Source organism: Gopherus flavomarginatus, chromosome 1 (genome assembly GCF_025201925.1).
Source record: "Gopherus flavomarginatus isolate rGopFla2 chromosome 1, rGopFla2.mat.asm, whole genome shotgun sequence".
Taxonomy (NCBI): Eukaryota; Metazoa; Chordata; order Testudines; family Testudinidae; genus Gopherus; species Gopherus flavomarginatus.
The window spans coordinates 269,866,043-269,884,968 of record NC_066617.1 but is presented as its reverse complement, the minus strand read 5'-3'; the positions used below and the strand labels follow the sequence as shown (position 1 = coordinate 269,884,968).

The 18,926-nt window shown below is 45.0% G+C and overlaps 1 protein-coding gene across 3 annotated transcripts in view; it reads right to left on the bottom strand.

Annotated features, from left to right (window-relative positions):
* TMTC4 (transmembrane O-mannosyltransferase targeting cadherins 4) overlaps positions 1 to 18,926 on the bottom strand; it is a 74,687-nt gene that overhangs the window by 40,077 nt on the left and 15,684 nt on the right. For all 3 annotated transcript variants that reach the window (XR_007773748.1, XM_050948389.1, XM_050948390.1), the window contains exons 5-6: positions 18,595 to 18,682; positions 1,662 to 1,759 (exon numbers count right to left, since the gene is read on the bottom strand). Coding sequence is in view for 2 of the 3 variants with exons in the window: in XM_050948389.1 (XP_050804346.1) it covers positions 1,662 to 1,759; positions 18,595 to 18,682 (186 nt within the window). In the remaining variant the exon portion in view is untranslated. The remainder of the gene's footprint in view (positions 1 to 1,661; positions 1,760 to 18,594; positions 18,683 to 18,926) is intronic.

Genomic DNA, 18,926 nt, shown 5'->3' with positions numbered 1-18,926 from the left:
AGACCTCTATAGGATCTGAGGGCATTCAGCCTTTGTTTCTCAGCACTTTGCCAGACAAAACCTTAAAATCAGGAGTAATTCAACTGAAGTTAATGGAGTTACACTGGTGAAAACAAGATCAGAATCAGGTCCCATATATCCATCTGCTCCAGTAACCATTTTATTCTGACATGCTATTTTCATGGCATATTCTATGTCAAATACATCCCAAACCCACCAAAAGTGTTCAGTAATTTTTAACACTTATGCACGAGGGATATGTAGGTAGCATCCTAATATTATCTTTGGAGATGATCTAGTGTCTTACGGGCTACAAGGAACTAGCAGAAGCACACTGCTAGGTGAGGGTAAGGGTTTCTATTCATTAAGAGGCAAAGACCAAATCAGTCTCTGTCAGCCACAGGAATCAGAGGGAAACTGGCATGAACCTCAGAGTGACTCCATGCAAGGAGGCCAGCAGGCAGTATACGTGCTTGGCTTATTGAGGAAGAGAGGGAGGCAGGGATCCAGTTGGAAAGGGGCATTTCAGCATGAGGCACTATTTATTTTTGTGTGTGGCTTCTACGGCTCTTCTTTACCCTTGTTCTTGCTCCCTTTGGCCTGTGCTTCTCTTACTGTGAAACCGTTATCCCCAAGCTTGAGGATGAATATAATCATCCTAACAATGCAACATCCAACAAAGACAGCCAGAAAATAAAAGCTGAGGCTGCTACTCAAACATTATTGTCATGCTACTATGAGAAACAATCACAGCACACCTTAAGTTAGAGAGCCACTTCTGTGTCTCCCACAAATGCCCTTGAAAGACAGTCTAGTTAAAAACAATTCTGCTTATGCTCCAGGATATGTTTTCTGTCATTTGTTTTCTCTTCTTTATACCAAGAATAATATGAACAAGGTTCTTCATTCTTTAAATATTCCTCTGTCCTACTACTACTGTTATACTACTCCATCCCTACCAGTTCTAGCTGAAGCCATTCTCCAGCTGTAGAAATACACCCCAGTTTTGGCATCTCAGTAGGCTACTGTTGAACCAATAGGGTCATCACGAACAGGACGACCTCAGGTGAGTACAAAGATACAGAAGCACATCAACTCAAAAAAAGAAGGCTCCTATTTAGATACGTGCTTAAAATAAGGAAGAGAATTAATAAAAGCGATAAGCAGAACAGCTACTTCTAACTAGGCAGTGTCAAGAGTTCTTTAAAAAAAAAAAGGGATGTGGGGCACACGAAAACTTCTTTATCAGCCATTTATCAGTCTTGTTCATTTAATCTACGAACAATCCCTTTGTAGATTTGCTGGCATCGTGGGCCCAAGAGGACAGTCAGACATGCAAGAACACAAGCATCCAATGTGGCCCAAACTAAAACTGGTATTATAATATCTACAAAGCAGGCAAGCAGAGACTTCTATAGGTACATGCAAGCTACTCTCAGAGACACAAACAAGCATAAAAGGAATCACATTAGAAGCACTAGGCACAGAGCCTGGCTAGGTCAATGTTTAACATTCATAAGCCAATTTTCTTAACAGACTAACTAGCGCAGAAGCACTGTCTAAATTGTTCACAGATGTGGAGATGATTTGCAGCAGCATGTGTGCAGTAGTAGCTTATGGCTGCTCAGGACAGAATTCAGTGGGTTATGAAGAGACCTTACCAGTACTGTAATTCCTTGTTCTTTGCACAGCAAGGCTATTGCACCAAGAAGAACACTCGCCAGTACCCAGAGTATAGAAAAATGGTTCCCTTCCTTATCTGTCAATGTAAAATATGACATAAAATGGTACATTAACCTAAATTAACATTAGAAATTTTACTTTATAAAACAACACTATTCATTTTCTCTTTAAATTTTCTCTCTCATGCCAAGCGAGAGATTCACCTTTTAAGACTAGAAGGTAGCAGTAGCAATATACTTGCATTAATCCCTTGGCAGTAGCTATTTAATGCACCATAGACACATTAGATATCTTCCTGTTTGGCAGACATTCTAGTCTCTCCAATTCTAGTGTGGCAGAGGCTCCACATAGGTTTCCACAATATATTCTCTTCAAAGACTAATCCTCACTCAGTAGACACAAAAGTTTATCGTTCCCGGCTATAGGTCTGTTATTATTGGCCACTCTCCCAGGGTGTCAGAGAATAAAATTCCTCCTAATTATTATATGTGAGGTATCATCCATGTGAGTCATATTTTAACTGCTGCTTAATCTGAAAGGTGCACTGGGTTAAAAGCATCTGCAAGGCTGATTTGTTTAAGTAATACGTCAGGATACTCCATTAACTACTCATGAGGGAATTCCACACCAAAAAATAAAAATTCTGCACACAATATTTTAAAATTCTGCAAATTTTGTCAATGAATAAATGTGGAGGCTCCAGCATGGCAGTGAGGAGCAAAGACCACTGGCTGCACGGAGGTGGGAGATCATATTGCAGCCCCTCCCTCCCGGGACACAGACACCCCGGTGAGGCTGCAGGGCAGGCAGGCTCAGTCCAGTAGGATCTAATTGTGGAGGGGCTTAGTGTGGGGTGATCCAGGTGCGGAGCAAGAGGGTTCTGTTGGGGGAATCTGAGTGTGGGTGGCTCAGTCAGGGGTCCAGATGCGGATCAGGATGCACAGGGGTTTGTTGGGTGGCGGGGGGGGGTGGTGTTTCCAAGTGCTGAGGCAATGGGACTCTGAAGGTGAACGTGGTTGGGGCAAGGAGTGCTGGAACAATTTGTATAGTGGAGGTGCTGAGAGCCATCGAACCAAACTGTAAACCCTCTATATGATGCAAACTACTCCAAGCCAGGGGGTGAGGCAGCATCTCCAGTTCCAGGACCTACAGTTGGGGCTCAGCATGGGAGGGGTTTGGTTGCCGGGGGCTCGCCTGGTAGGGGATGGGAGTCATCAGGGTGGTGGTTCGAGTGCAGGGATGGTCTGGGTGCAGGGGACGAGGCTTGACAGCGGGTTGGGTATGAAGGAGGCTGGATGCACAGGGGTTGGATGAACAGGGGAACAGCTTCCTGTACAGTGACTCCTCTCCCCATGGCTGAGGAGTGATGGGGGCAGGAAGCGGGGTGGGGTTTGGAGTTTCCTGCAGCCAGGGGAGGTTTCTGGGGGTGGGTCTGAGTTGGGCCCAGCTGCTCCTTGTAGGGGAAGAGGAAGTCCTGTCATGCTAAGCCCAGTACAAGGTAGGAGCAGCCAGCTGGGGTGTCCCCAGCCCCACTCCCCACCTTCTCAAGCCCTGGCAGTGATTTACCTCTTCACCAGCTGCTTCAAGGCACCCGAAACAACGTGCCTATGCTGCTGGGGAGGAGCGCATTACCGTGACCGCTCTTGAAGCCTCCCTTTGCTTCCCCATCAGAAAGTCATTTTTCTGCATGGAAGCAAAGAAATCTGCAGGGAACATGAATTCTATGTGCGTGCAATGGCACAGAATTCCCCAGGAGTAACTAGCATTGTAACTGAGGACTTGTCTACATTATCCGCTGCATCAACAGGCAGTGATCGATCCAGCGGGCGATCAATTATCGTGTCTAGGCTAGACATGATAAATCAACCACTGAGCACTCTCCCATCACCTCCAGTACTCCACTAGGGAGAGAGGCACAGGCAGAGTGGATGGGGGAGTGTCAGCTGTCGACTAACTGCAGTGAAGACACGAAAGTAGCTCTAAGTACGTTGACTTCAGCTGCGTCATTCACATAGCTGAAGCTGCGTAACTTAGATTGAGCCCCCCCTTGCGTAGACCAGGCCTGAATGTCATAGAACTCAGCAACTCCAGTGTTTAAGTGGAGGACCAGTAGTGCAGCAATTAAGGCCAGGAAGCACAGATTATAGTAACAGGAGAACTTCAGGGTCAGTGGGAAGACTGAGGGTTACCAGCAGATACTACTGTGGACAGGAGCCCTCAGAGGCAGCATATTGCTTGACAGCTGATTCTTTCAGGGCAACATAACAGGCATTTCCAACATCTACATCACAACATGCCCAACAGTTTCAAGACACTTATGTATTCAGTACGTTTGGACTTCAGAGAAGTAGACCTGATTTTGTATGGCATAACCAATCACGTGATTGCTCATAACAATCCAGAGACATAGATTTCTGAGACTACCTAGAACAAATCAATGTTTATGATTTAATGTTCCATCGCCATATCATGTCTTCAGAATATTTTTGTCCGACAATTGGATCAGGCTTTTTGGGGAAAAGGGGGTGTTTTGGGGATATTTGGGATTTTTAAACACAGACAGTTTTGGTGAAATTAATATCAGAACAAGTATGCTAGAATAGGATAGTAATTATCTTAAAATAATAAATAAGTAGTATAATATTTAGCACATATGGCACCTTTCATGCATGAGATACCCAAAGATCTTTATTAACACAAACCCTGGTAGTGCACAGACTGTGTAGGACAGGACGGGCAAACTTTTTGGCCTAAGGTTCCCATTGGGTTTCCGAAATTGTATGGAGGGCCAGTTAGGGGAGGCTGTGCCTCCCCAAACAGCCAGGCAAAGCATGGCCTGGCCTCCAATCTGAGCCCTCCTGCTTCTCACCCCCAACAGCCACCCCGGGACCCCTGCCCCATCCAACCCCCCCTGTTCCTTGATGGCTCCCCCAGGACCCTTGCCTCATCCACCCCTCCTTGTCCCGACCACCGTATCCAACTGCTCCTCTCATTCCTGCCTGCCCTCGGACCCCCCCATCCCTGCCTGCCCCCTGCCGCCCCATCCAACTGCTCCTCTCATTCCTGGCTGCCCCCTGGTGGCCCTGCCCCCATTCAACACCTGTTCCCCGCCCTCTGACCACCCTGACCCCATCTACACCCCCTGCTGTCGATCACCACCCCGAACTTCCCTGCCGCGGCGCTACAGCCACGCCACCCAGAGCGCCAGGACCGGCAGCCATGCCACCACACAGCACAGAGCACCAGGTCAGGCCGCGGCTCTGCAGCTGCGCTGCCAGGTAAGAGCTCGCAGCTCTGCCGCCCAGAGCATTGTGCTGGCAGAATAGTGAGCTGAGGCTGTGAGGGAGGGGGAACAGCAGGAGAAGGGCCAGGGGAGAGCCTCCCAGGACAGGACCTCAGGGGCCAGCAGGATGGTCCCGCAGGCTGGATGTGGCCTGCGGGCCATAGTTTGCCCACCTCTGGTATAGCAAGAGAAATCTTATGCTATTAGCAAGAGCTCACACATCCATACCCTTGAACATTGCAGCATTTTCTTCCCCCTTCCAGTTTGGGAAAGGAGGGGGATGTAGGAGAGAATGGTGATCAGGATACCCGGAGGTTACTGGATATGCTTTTTGAAAAGGGGCAATTTGTTTTTATTTCCACCTGTTAAAGACTGGGCTGTGGGCAGTCTTGCCTAGTGGTTAAAGCAAGAGTTCAGCCTACCAGTTAGAGCTGGGTCCAGGGTGGGCAGAGTCCAGGAACAAGCCAAGGGTCAGTAACTGAGACAGGAGTCTAATGCCAGAATTGGCAGGTCAACCAGAGTCAAACCAGGGGCAGAGCCAAGGATCAGTACCAGAGAGGCAGGAGCAGAAGAGGAACCGTGGCTGGAACAAAGCAGGAGCAAGGATGGAACGAGGGCAAGCACGGATGCAGGCTTGATATGCACTGAGCAGCCAGAGAGCTAATGTTGCTGGGTTCAAAAGCCAGCCAGCTGCCTTTCCTGACCAATCAGATGATGCAATCAATCAGGTAGCCTGCTGCAGGCCAGCTTTGCTTATTGCGGTCCCAGGAGCCTGAGTCTGCTGCAGGACCTGTTTCCTGACAATAGCCCCCCTCCACTTCCCCTCTGTGGGCCTTGGGACCTGTTTTCTTCAATCAGGCGCAGTGAAAAGCATGCAGGTCAGGGTCATGGATATGTTCCCCAGATTCCCACAAGCATTAATCTGAGCCATATCCCTCCCAGTCAATTAATTACTGAAGCCTTCACCATAGTCCGTGACCATCCAAAATTTGCCATACTGTGTATTGTTCCTACTCTTCACTGGTTATCGGTGGGGTCGGGCTGTGAAAGGGATTTTCAGTATGTGGTTTTAACAGGGAGATACGGGACAGTCCTTGAAAGGATTCCGATAGCTGTAGCCTGAAGGTTACTGGATTAATCTGTTCCATAATCTGAAAGGGCTCTCAAGTACTGGTGGTCCAGCTTCATAGACAGGTGAGTAGATCTAAGGTTCTGAGCAGACAGCCAGACCTTATGCCCTACTGAGCAGCTAGGGTCTGGCTGACAGTGCAGACTGGCATATAGTTGGTAGGCTGCCTTAGCTTCCTCTAGCCAGCGTCTAAGCTTTTGGTGCACCTGATGGATGCAAACAGTAAGGTCAGAAATGACAGGCACTGGGGACTTGGTGAGGATCTTGGGGAGAGGCAAAAGTGGAATCTGTGCTTAGCAAACCAAGGGGGACTGTTGGGTGGAGATGTGCACGGCACTGTTGTAGGTGATTCCTGTGAAAGATAAACAATGGTAATTAAGAAAGCAGTGTAGGTGCTACTCCAGAAACTGAATGATCTGTTCCGGCTGACCGTTGGTTTTTGGGTAGTAAGCACTCACGGAACAGCTGTCAATTCTTGGAAGGCGCAGGAATTCCTGCCAAAAAAAGAAAAACGGGGATCCACAATCAGAAATTATGGTTGTTGGTAACCCAGAAAGGCAAAAGATATTTTCTTCAAAAAGGAAGGCTTGTCTCTCAGGCATTGTGGAAGCCCTAAATGTGGTACAAAATGCAGCATCTTCATAAGATCCCCTACCACTAGAATTGTAGTGTGTCCTTAGAAGGGCAGCAGTTCCACAAGAAAGTCCAGGGATGAGATGGGGTGGGCAAGGGCTGCAGGAGACACAGTGGTCTGACACAAGGATCTTTGTCCAGGCACAGAGATCACAGGACCTCACATAAGTTGCTACAGAAGCATGCCAGGCTAGCCACCATAAGCTTCTAGACACCAGGTCCTGGGTCTTAAATTGGCCAAAGTGGCCTGCCAGAGGAGTGTCATGGCAGAATCATAGGACATGGAGCCTGCGTGGTCCCTCAGCCACATAGATGTGTTCCTTGTGGTAGAGGATTCCATTGTGGCACGTGAACGCCAAGTCAGTCTGATGGCTGGTATGTTCTAGGGCCCACTGGATTTGAATCGCAAATGATTCATTGGGCAACAGGGACCCGATGGAGGGAATCAGATTGCTGGCACCACACTCCACAATAAAATTTTAAGGTCTGAGGATCATGAATGGGGTTTCCATGCCAGGCTCGAAACATTTGTCCTTTCTAGATAACCTTTGCACCTTCCCATTCCTTGTTCTGGTGCAGGTGGTGACCATGAAATCAAGAGTAGAGAAGAGACACCATTAGGCCTGCTGTTGGTTCAAGGGCCGACCTGTCTTAAGGAATTCCAAGTTCTTATCAGTAAGAACATGGACTGAGAATTTACCACCTTCCAGGAGATGACACCAGTCCTCAAAAGCCACTTTAATTTTCAATAACTGTCTAAAATGTCATAAATCTGCATGAATGGAAGGCACAAGGATGAAGCTAGCCATCAGTGAGAATTGGTCCCAGCACAAAGCTTAAAGCATCTACCTCCACTGCAAATGGTCTGGCTGGGTTTAGGTGATCAAGATGGAGGCTGAGACGAATCTCTGCTTTAGGCGATCAAATGCAGTCTGTGGTTCCGGAAATAAACAATGCTCCCTAACATGGAAGTTGTGCTGGAGCACCCACAACAGAGAACCCCTTGATAAATCTCCTACAGAAATTGACAAAGCCCAGAAAGCGTTGTATTCTGCAGACTTCTTTTAGTACTGTCCAGTCTGTGATGGCTGCCACCTTACATGGATCCATAGCCAGTTCATTATGGGAGATGACATAGTCCAGAAACTCTACTGTGTTCTGGTCAAACTGGCATTTTTCCAGCTTGGCATACAGATGATTCAGGCAAAGCTTTTTCAAGACACTTTGCATGTGCTGGTCATGACATACCTGATCCTAGAGGGGGGAAAAAAAAAAAAAAAAAAAAAAAAAAAAAAAAAGGATGATATCAGTAAATGACGAGCTGATCCGCCATGTCCCAAAAGATGTCATGAATAAAATGCTGGAAGGTCGCTGGGGGATGCACAGGGCAACTGGCATGACAAGGTACTAGAGGCGGCCATACCGAGTGCAGAATGCAGTCTTCCATTCATCTCCCTCTCACAGACATACCAGATTCTAGGACCCAAAACAGATCTAGCTTCATAAAAAGAGAAACAGAGCACAGATGGCCAAGGAGCTCATGAATGGGAGGGAGTGGATAGCAGTTCCCAACAGTCACCTTGTGAGTGTCCAGTAATCAATGCAGGGCTGCAAGGACCCATCCTCCTTCTTAACAAACTAGAATGGAGCCCCGGCCTGGAACGTGAATGGATGGATGAACTCCTTCTGCAGGTTCCATACACAATGGAAGCGAGTCTCAGCTCCGGGCTGGAGATTGACAGACAGTCATATCTCCAGTGTGTGGGCAGGGCACCCACGTTTCCTTTGCTGAATATATCAGTGAGGTCATAATATTTTAGCAGTGTCATGACAGCAGCAGACTGGTCTGTGGCAGGCCTGGCATGTTTCACTGCTGTGAGCTTGCTTATGCAGAGTAAGGATTCCCCAGCTCATGGCACAAGCTGCGGAGAGTACTAGTCCTCTTACTGGCTTCTGGGAAACAGGGCTGCAGGAAATACTGCAAGTAGAAACATATCATCTCTTTCTGCCAGTGGATGTTGGGGTCATGTGCAGATAGCCAGGTCAGACCAAGATGACCACAGAGCAGGGGCCCAAATTAATTCACACTAGAGTGTTTCCCCAATGCCCGTGGAGAGAAACAACTGTTAGGAGAATGGTTTGGAGAATTACTGTGCCCAAGGACAGGAGCAAAGCATCAATGGTTTCCACAAGATCCAGAAAGTTCTTGCACAGAGTAGGAATCACTTGGGCCTTGAAGTCCCAGGCCATAAAATTGTCCAAGACCCCCGAATCAACTAGAGCCTCCAGGTAGATCTTGGGACTCATAGAAAACTGGATCTGCGGTGGCAGTCGGAGGAATGTCAGACGCTGAATCATGATTGCTGTTGTCCCAACAATGGCACGTGGGAGCCAAGAATTTCCAAAGGAGGGATGAGAGTGGTCCACCACAGGTTACTTTATCGAGGCTGGGGCCTGGCATCTTCCTGACCCAATGACCAGCATGATCTTTGCTGGACATAACACTGTGAAGTATCTGCAATATAAGAACAGCTGACACTTGCGTCTGTGCTTCTCTAGAAAAGGTAGACATGGGCAGACCTGGGCAAACCACCTGAGTTCTGGAGCGAACTGCACAGTTGAAGAGTCAAGAGTCCAGCGTGTAGGCAGAGTTCAGAGGGCTTAACCACGCTCATAGCACAGCTTGGTCAGCTGGCTGTCAATTTGAATGCACAAATTATTCAGGATGTCTAGACTAGATGGCGCTTTGAACCACACCAGTTCATCTTCAGCAGCTTCGTTCAATCCTAGCCAGAAATGGTGGCGCTGTGCTGCCTCGTTCCATTCAGCATCCATGGACAGATGGTGGAATTTGGCTATGTATTTGGCCACAAGTCAACACCCCTACCGCAGCACTTGAAGTTTAGCCTTGGCAGTTCAAGAGCAGTGAAGGTCAGCAAAGATCACAAACACTGCTTGAATAAACCCCTCCAACTGGCCCAGGAGGGCAGGACTGTTCCAAAATGGCAGATGCCTAAGCCAAGACTTCCCCAGTAAATAAACTAATAAGCTCAACCCAAGCCTGGTCGGTAGGGAACAAAGAGGACATAAGAACAGGAGTCAGCACTGGTTCAGGAAGGCTCAGAATTGGCTGCGATCATAGTCAAATTTTTCTGGCAGCAGGATCTTCAGTTTCCAGAGTGCTGGAATTGGGGCACCTGCTGATGCCCCCTGCGCCTGCAAGTTTCATAGAGCTCCTACCAACTCTGCTAATGAAGGACTAGCCTGGGTGAGATCTATGTCAGCGAGATGGACCCCTAGCCTTGTTATTTTGGGAGGCTGCTACAACTGTTAGAGACTGGGCCATGGGCAGTATGGCCTTATAGTTAAAGGGAAAATTCAGTCTACTGATTACAGCTGGGTCCAGGGTGGGCAAAGTCCAGGAACGAGTCAAGAATCAGTAGCCAAATGCCAAAGTGTAATCAGTCATAAGTCAGAGGTGGAAAGGAGCCGAATGCCAGAGACTGAGGGTCAACCAGAGTCATAAGAAAGAGCAGAGGATCAGTTCTGGAGAGGTAGGAGCCAAATGGGAACCAGGGCTGGAGCGCAGCATAGCAAGAGCAGGGACTGGAAGCAGGAACTGGAACAGGAGCAAGTGCAGCAGCAGGCATGATATGCACTGAGCAGGCAGAGAGCTGCTGCTGGGCTTAAAAGTCAGCCACCCTTCCTGACCAATCATATGGTGTCGTCAATCAAGTAGCCTGCTGTACTTGCTGGGTTGCCAGTAGACTGCTTCTGCTGCAGACCCTGATCCCTGACACCACCCGGATAGTCTCAGCCAAACAGAAAGGATTTCATTTGAAATACAGATAGTATACAAACAAACATAAAAACAAGCCAAATTCATCTTTGGGGTAACTATGCTGAAGATTTTGGATGAGTGAACCCAGGGATGCATTTGGCTCAGTATGTACCCCACTGAAGGGTTATTCCAGTCCAGCATGGAAATACAGACTTAGGAAACTGAACAACTCTGCTTACTTGAGAGGAAGGATGATCTTATGATTAAGGTATTTGACTAGGACTCAGGATATTGAGTTCAAAGCTCCCAGCTCTGCCACAGACTCCTGTTGTGACCCTTGATCTCTGTGTGCCTTGATTTCCTGTATGTAAAATGGGGGTATAATACTTCCTTTCTCCCACCCTTTGTCCAGGTTTCCGCTTTAAATTAAGATCTTTGGGACAGAGGCTCTTTCTACATGTAAAGAAAACATCTCACATAAAATGGCCCAAATCCTGGGCTCTCCGAGTGCTATTGTAATATGATGAATATAAAACAAATGCAAAATTAAAAGCCTCAAGATGAGTAATTTCATGTTTGAGTATCTACTACTACAAAGAAAGTTTTCAAATTGATAGCCACAATGGAACAAGATTATTTTTCTCCATCCTTCTATCCTCATCACATACATATGAGGGGCAAAATTTCCACATGAAGTAAGATAAAGCTCATGTTTCCCCTGAGCATGGATGTGTGCTCCTATCGCGTTGTAATACCAGAGGCCAAGGGAAAACCAGCTCAAGTTTCCAGCTTGAATTGCCAGTCCCAGATAGATGCTAAGGTCACACCTATTTTACATTTGTTGTTGGTTTTTTTTTGCTCTCTTATATACACAAGAAGCAGAGACTACTTCTTGGGCACACCTTGATTCTCAGAAACCAGAATCATCTCAGCATTCCAGGTACAACCTGGTTAAGTACAAGCACTCCTAGATGTTGAAAGTACTCAGCATGAAAAGAGAAATAAAAATCACGTTCCTCTCCTTTATAAATGCAATTCCTGTCCCTTTATTTCCTTTTGCTCTTTCAAAAGGACAGTACTGTACTGTAAGATTTAAATATATATTTTCTTGTGTTTTTCCTTGGATCAATAATTTTTATTCTTCTGCAGAACTGTCAGTAGTGAGCTAGGCTGGAAAAATGATCCAGAAGAAAGGCACTTAGCAATGCTGTCAATTAACTGTTGAACAGCTTTCTGAAAATGTAAAACATTGTAAAGTATAAGCGCTAATTATTATAAGATACACACATACCAACCAAGGTAATCAATTTAATGAAGCACATTCCCTTAACATTGCATTGCTTCCCACTAAGATCTTCTGTCAGAAAAGGAAACCAATCTTTGGTTGGCACTTGTACCTAGTTGAAAGCAGTACACCATATTGTAAGTGGGCATAGTGCCACACTAACAGACAGGTACAATTGTAAATAAGCAAAGAAACAAAGTGTGCATTAAATTCCTGTTAAAAAAGCTGGAAATCAATGCAGTGTTTTGTACTTATACATAAAGAGATCTTAATACTGCTGCTTCTTAGAACAAGAATAAAGGCGAGAGTCCAGGTGACTGAATGACCAACCCACCTGAGCTGGAGAAAAACCACTATGGGATGGTCATCCATTGATTGTTGTGGTGGGTGAACATTTCTAAGTAATTCTGCATACACCGGATGCGCCACACTGTGGAATTAATTGAGCCTAGGCTTTTCTACTCAACTGATGGACAGCTTGGATTTTAAGGTGACAGCAGCCATGTTTTTGAGGGGACATACCGCAGCACTTAAGAAAGCAAAGTTAACTTCTCTTTTGGAGAGACCTCACATTTATTATTATGGTTCAACAAGAGAAAAAAGGTTAAGCAATGTCTTGAACCAATAAGCCACTCTCAGGTTTTGGGCTAGTCAACCAAACAAGGAAGAGCAGGGGTTCTCAAACCGGGGGTCACGACACCTCAGGGGATCACCAGCTGTTAGCCTCCCCCACCAAGCCCCACTTCACCTCCAGCATTTATAATAGTGTTAAATATAAAAAGAAGTGTTTTAATTTATAAAGGGAGTCACACTCAGAGGCTTGCTGTGTGAAAAGGGTCACCAATATAAAACGTGGGGAGCCACTAATCTAGAGTGCATAACCCAGCTACACAAAACAACCCACAGCCCTCTGGTTACCATGTGTAGTTTCCTTCTTTCCTTCCTCAAGAAAAGACCTGTCCATTACTCATTGGTCCAAAGAGACCAGGTTAGTATCTGTAATTGGAATTTAACTTCACATATTTCCTAAGACCAAGACCTCTTCATTCATCTCCAGTTCTTTGGCTCCATCTAGCACTGCTGTTCAGTTCAGCTACATATTCTCTTAGGACATCTACACTTCGAGCTGGGGGCAGGGGGTGATTTCCAGCTCAAGCAGACACACTCACATGCACTAAAGGGGGGTGGATAGCTCAGTGGTTTGAGCATTGGCTTGCTAAACCCAGAGTTGCAAGTTCAATCCTTGAGGGGGCCACTTAGGGATCTGGGGCAAAAATCAATACTTGGTCCTGCTAGTGAAAGCAGGGGGCTGGAATCGATGACCTTTCGAGGGTCCTTCCAGTTCTAGGAGATAAATAATTAATTGGAGGTATACCTTATTATTAAAAATAGAATGTAGCCACAGCAGCGTGAGCTGTGGGAGGGGCTAGCCACCCCCATCATCAACCCATCCAGGACCCTGCATGCATGCTCAGTGCAGCTAACCTGCTCTGCTGCCACAGCTACCCTCTCTTGTAAGCACGCTAGCATGGTGAGCGCTGGGGCGAGTATATCTTCAAGTGGGACTTGCACCTCTAGCTCAGAGTATAGACATACCCTTAGTGATGAAACTAGGACAGGGAGTGCCATGGCCTTTTGAGGTCCTAAAGGACCCATGTATCCCAAGAATCCCTAATCTAGGTATATAAATGTAAACTGCTCTACAAGGGAATCACTTCATCTATCACTAAGGCTACGATTTAGTCCTGGGTATTTTTAGTAAGTCATGTTCAGGTCATGGGCAATAAACAAAAATTCACACCCATGCCCTATCCAGGGCTTTTACTATAAATACCCCTGATTAAATCTTAGTTGGGGAGGGATGCGCGCTGCTCTGGGGGGCTGGATGGGGCCTGCTGCTTGGGGCAAGGGGAGAGACAGGGACAGCGGCACCAGCTGCCAGGGGCCACCGAGCAGCAGCTTCTCCAACTGCCCCCAGAGCCACCCAACCACTGCTGCTCTGGCCACCCCTGGGGCCACTGCTGGGAGCCGCGGAGCTGCAGCTACTCCCACCACCTCAGCTGTTGCTTGGGTGGTCACTGGGGCCAGCCCTAAGGTCAGCCACACTGGCCGCTGCAGATGTCACAGAAGTTGCGGAAAGTCATGGAATCCGTGACAGATATGGAGCCCTATCGATCATTCACCTACAACCATGTCAGAGGAGAAATGCGCCACTCATTTCATACTACGTAGAAAAGCTACACATTTATTTTAGACAGGAAATGGAGAAATAAAACAGGGTTGAGATTTTCAAAATTAGCCATGCACATAGGAGACACCTGATGTGCAGACACATGATCTGCACACACACCTCTCTTAAAAATCAGGCCCCAAGTGTTTAATGGCAAAAGAACAGTCATCTGCCAACTGCAAAACAGCTAACAGAGACAAAGTCTGCTTCAATACTATAACGGTAATCTTCATGTAGAAGAGATGAATATTTCCAGTCTAAACAAAATATGAGCAGTAGAACCACGCAAATGCACATCACTCTACTTTACTTTGAATGTTATACCACATTAAAGACAGCAAGTGGTGGGTGGAAAAGAATATTAACCAGAAACTCTGAATAAAGAGCAAAAGCAGAACAAAGTCACTTTTAGCATGTGCACAATATAGGAATGAAGGGTATGATCATTTGATTAATATCTTGGCCAAATATTATTCACATGCAGTGAATCTCAAGTTAATATCATCCCACATCACACAATTATCGCAAATCCACAGAGCAAAACATCCACGACAGGATTGATTACAGGGCTGAGGACAAAGCAAGGCAGGATGAACATTACAGATCTCTTTATTAATTCCCCTAAGTACAGCGTATTAAAATTCAAACAACTTAAAGTAAATAATTTACAACTGTCTTACAGGATCTACTATATCCTAACAGTTGTCAGCTCTTGCTTTTCCCAAAAGCCAGAGTAGATTTTCAGTCCCAGATAAATGTGTTTTAAAATAGAGGGAGAGAATGAGAAAATGGATTAGTAGCCATGCAAATATAATATTTTCTGGAGGAGTTCTAGTGACATCAAATACCATGAAAAGGAGTGAGAGAAATTTAGACCTGGAACACAAGACATAATTATACCCTGTATCTTGATGCATTTTTCTTAAATGTAATACAAAAGACTCCAGTTAAATCAGAGTCTGTCTGTCCGACAATCCAGATAAAAGTCACAAGTAAACCAAACTAAACAAGCGTGCTAGAATATAACAAACTGCAAAAAACATTCTTCTCTCCTGAAAGTTTTCCAGGTTGAAAACTTCTCCTGCTTTTCCGCTCCCTCTCTGGACCTTTTCAGGTCTGACTCCCAAAAATGTAAAAAAGACATCTTATTGCTTAACAGGTCTGTTCTTTCTAAATATTCAGTCATATGCACTTACCTTGGAGACAAAAAGATGTTTTTATGGATTTTCACCCCTGCATGCCCTGCAGAACCACCACAGTTAAGGGGATGTCTATACTGCAGCCAGTGGTGTGATTTGCAGTTCAGCTGCAGCACCAACTGTACGCTAGCTCTCTCTCTTAGAAAAAGAAGTGAGAACACTGCAGTGGACACTAAAGCGCCGGCTGCACAAGTGTGCCTGACCCCCAGGGTACACACTCACTTGTGCAGCTAGCATATCAGCAGAATTGTTCAGACTCTGATCAGTGTGAAAACTCACTAAGGCAATGGGTCCACAAGTATCACCAAGGGCCTAACTGGGTCATCTTTATTACTGGCGAAGGTGTATGGAAAGAAGGAACCCAGCTTGAGTCTAAGGAGGCTGAGTTTGCAGGGATATTTGGTGGGGGTGGAGCGGAACCCACATCTTTTTCCTTACAAAAAACTACGTTTGTTCTGAAAGTCAGTCAAACACCAATGCATACACTGGCATTTTACAGTCACTTTTCAGACTAGAACTCTGCTTTAAGAGCACCACCAGCCTGTGCCAACATGTGTGTAACCTAGAGGTCAGAGCACTCTCCTGCACCTGTGCTCTTCCTGACAACTTCCATGCGGCCTGCTACTGCTTTCCACAGTATCTCACTACACCTTTAACAAATATTCCCTCATTTATGACTCCCCAGACTAAATCTGTGATATATGAGCTGAGGCAGTTACGAAAGGCTCCTAGGAGAAGGCAACTGAAATCAGATTTTGGGAGAGCCATGAGCAGAAAGCTTGGATACAATTCTTGGGCATGAAGAAAGCCTCAGTTGCTTTCCCCAAACAGTGCCAAAGGCGGTGTGGTGAGGGCCATTATGAACTTTCGGAGAGCTGAACTGGCCTGGAAGATAAACGGCAGGCAGATTGGGCTTTCCCTGATAAATCAGCTTAATAAAGAATAACTATATCTGTTAGTGTTAAATATTCTTAGAAGGTCACTAGTATTGATGTAATGCCACATCTATCCCACATACCACACTGTTTTAAGTATTCTATAGGAGCCTGCTAAAAGCACAAGAGCCTGCATTTTCAAAGATTAGCCCCATGCCCACCACAAGACATTGTTTCAGAAAACAGAGTTCCCATCTCAAGGGACAATGATGAGGTTAAGGAAAGATGAGACTGTTTCTTTCATGGAATTTTTCTCCAGCTTTACTTTTTCTTTCTCCTGTCAGTAGTACCATAAAGACAGTTATCTGCAATGTCCGCAATTCATCGTTTCCAATAGATTGTCCAAGCAGTACCCTGTATATCCTCTACACAAGGAAGGGTTCCCCCACTACATCGCTGGCCAGAGGTTTCTGCACAAGGTGGCTAAGTAACCAAGGCTTCTTAAACAGCCTGGCTAGTCGTTTTGTATTGCACAAATATTCAGAATATGTAGGATCGGACCCTAAACATTCTTTTCAATAATTTTCAGTCTACTCATCATAGTAAAATTGTTATTTTAAAGTCTCCAAGAGTCATGCTAATTTTTTGTTCCTGTGTTCTTCTAGTGGCGTTCTCTCTATATCTACCAGCATCAACAAACTGGCAGAAAAGTCCATATAGGGTCTTACTGCATGCACAAAGTTTCTTTAATTTATTTGATTTAGTACAGAGTGATTGCAGGGAAATATAGCATATAGAATCACATAAATGTAGATCTGGAAGAGATCTCAAGAGATTATCTACCCCATCCCCCCACACGGAGGCAGGATTAAGTATATTTACCTAGACGGTCCCTGACAGGTGTTTATCTAACTTGTTCTTAAAAACCTCCAATGACCTTTCCTGACACAAATATGTAGTGAGAGAAGTAAATAGAAAATACAAGATGGTGTCTGGACTATTCATTGTGAGCGTTATGGTGTAGAGTTTCTTGATTAAGCTCAGTTTAGTTGGCATAGTCACTAGCTACACAAACATTTAGAAGTGAACAGCAGCCATTAAAAATAATTTATGTGGCCAGCAGGCTATCATATCTTAGAGAAGTATTATAACAAAGTTCTTCTACCACAGCACTCACAGAGCCATTAAATAGGGTCTTAACCCCACCCACATTTCTGGCAGAGGCACATTAAGATGCTATAGCCAGATTTTCAACGCTCTGTACACATATGTATAACTTCATGATCAGACACCTCTGTTAAATAGGGCCACAAGATATTTTCTCAGAGCAAAGTATCTGTACCACCAAATTACTTCCAGATCAAATACCACAGCAAAGCTCACTTGGAAGAGAGTCTCTGAAAGGTCTATGCATGTTAAAATAATACAGGTGCTGTGAACTAAAGTCTATGGGCCAAATTCAGTACACCTTAAACACGTTATGAGCTTGCTGAAACCTTGTTCTAAGTTGAGTTAAAACCTTGAGATTGGAGGGTGCATTTGCACCCATCAATTAACATTATTGTAAGGATATATTAATCACAAACCTATAGCTAAGAAAAAAGGGTTATATGAACCTGCCCAGGAGTCCTGGATTGTGTGAGCACAGGGAGTTTTGCTGAGTATTGTTTTGCGTACGGGGAGTGTGTATGAGAGAAAGAGAGAGAGAGCGAGCGAGTGAGCACCTGAAGAAATCCAAGGTGAAGCCTGTAAGCATGGTATGACCCCAAGAGTAGTAGTCGTCTGGATCAGAGTGCTGGCTGATAATAAGCTTGGGCCCATAAGCTAAGAAACTTTCTCCTTTTGCCTTTGTCTCCTCCTGCATTTGGACAAGCAGGATTTGTTTATTTATAAGGCATGTATCAATGCTGCATCAAAAAAAAAAAAAAACAGACTCCATCATCAACCTTTTCTCCCAAACGGAACATTTCCAGGACTCTGAACCTTAGCTACTTGGATCAAAAAGGGGGTAAATGAACGAGCACTTCCACTGAATTCAGAGGGACTAGTCACGTAAGTAAAGTGAGCAGGACTTGGCTGTATATTAAAAAACAAGTAAGGCTTATAAAGTTCATTCTATATAAACAATCCCAGCATAATGTTGACAAGCATGGCAAAAAGATTAAAATTGGAAAGTTAGTCTGTCATTTCATACCCAGAGATATAATCGGGTTAAACTGATTTATTCCTTTATGTTCATAAAAAATAAGCCCTGTTACAAAACAAATCTTTTAAATAAAATGTCTCTCTAATGTAATGTACAACAGGAGTCAGGTATAGAGTTTCTCTCATGTCCTTTAGTGGCATATACCTGTTAAAATAGATCTTCTGTATTTCCTGAGAATTTAAACAGCAGTAAAAATAGCTCATGTCAAGCTGATGGTTTAGTTTACTGTACTTTACAGAGGCTATGAATAAAAAATAATAAATTACACAAGAGGCAAACATAATGCTTACTTTCTCTAAGGGCTTTACAGTAGCCAAGGAAAGACAACAAAAAGAACAGGGCACACAGCAGGTCTGCTCTGCCAACAATCCCTGCAACCTTTGAAAAAAGAAAAAGAAAAAATGATTTACTTTGTTTTTTCTTTAAAAAATATTTTTAATATGTGAGGAAACGTAGAAATATAATTCACTGAAAATATGAAACGGACATAACATCGAGTCACTTCCATTTCTGTATATTGTTTTAATAAACTTTATAAGACTATGGGCATTTTCCCTGGTTTTGGAGGAATATTTGTTTGTTGACAGAAAACGCCTCCCCCACTTCCTCAGTGGAGTTCTCT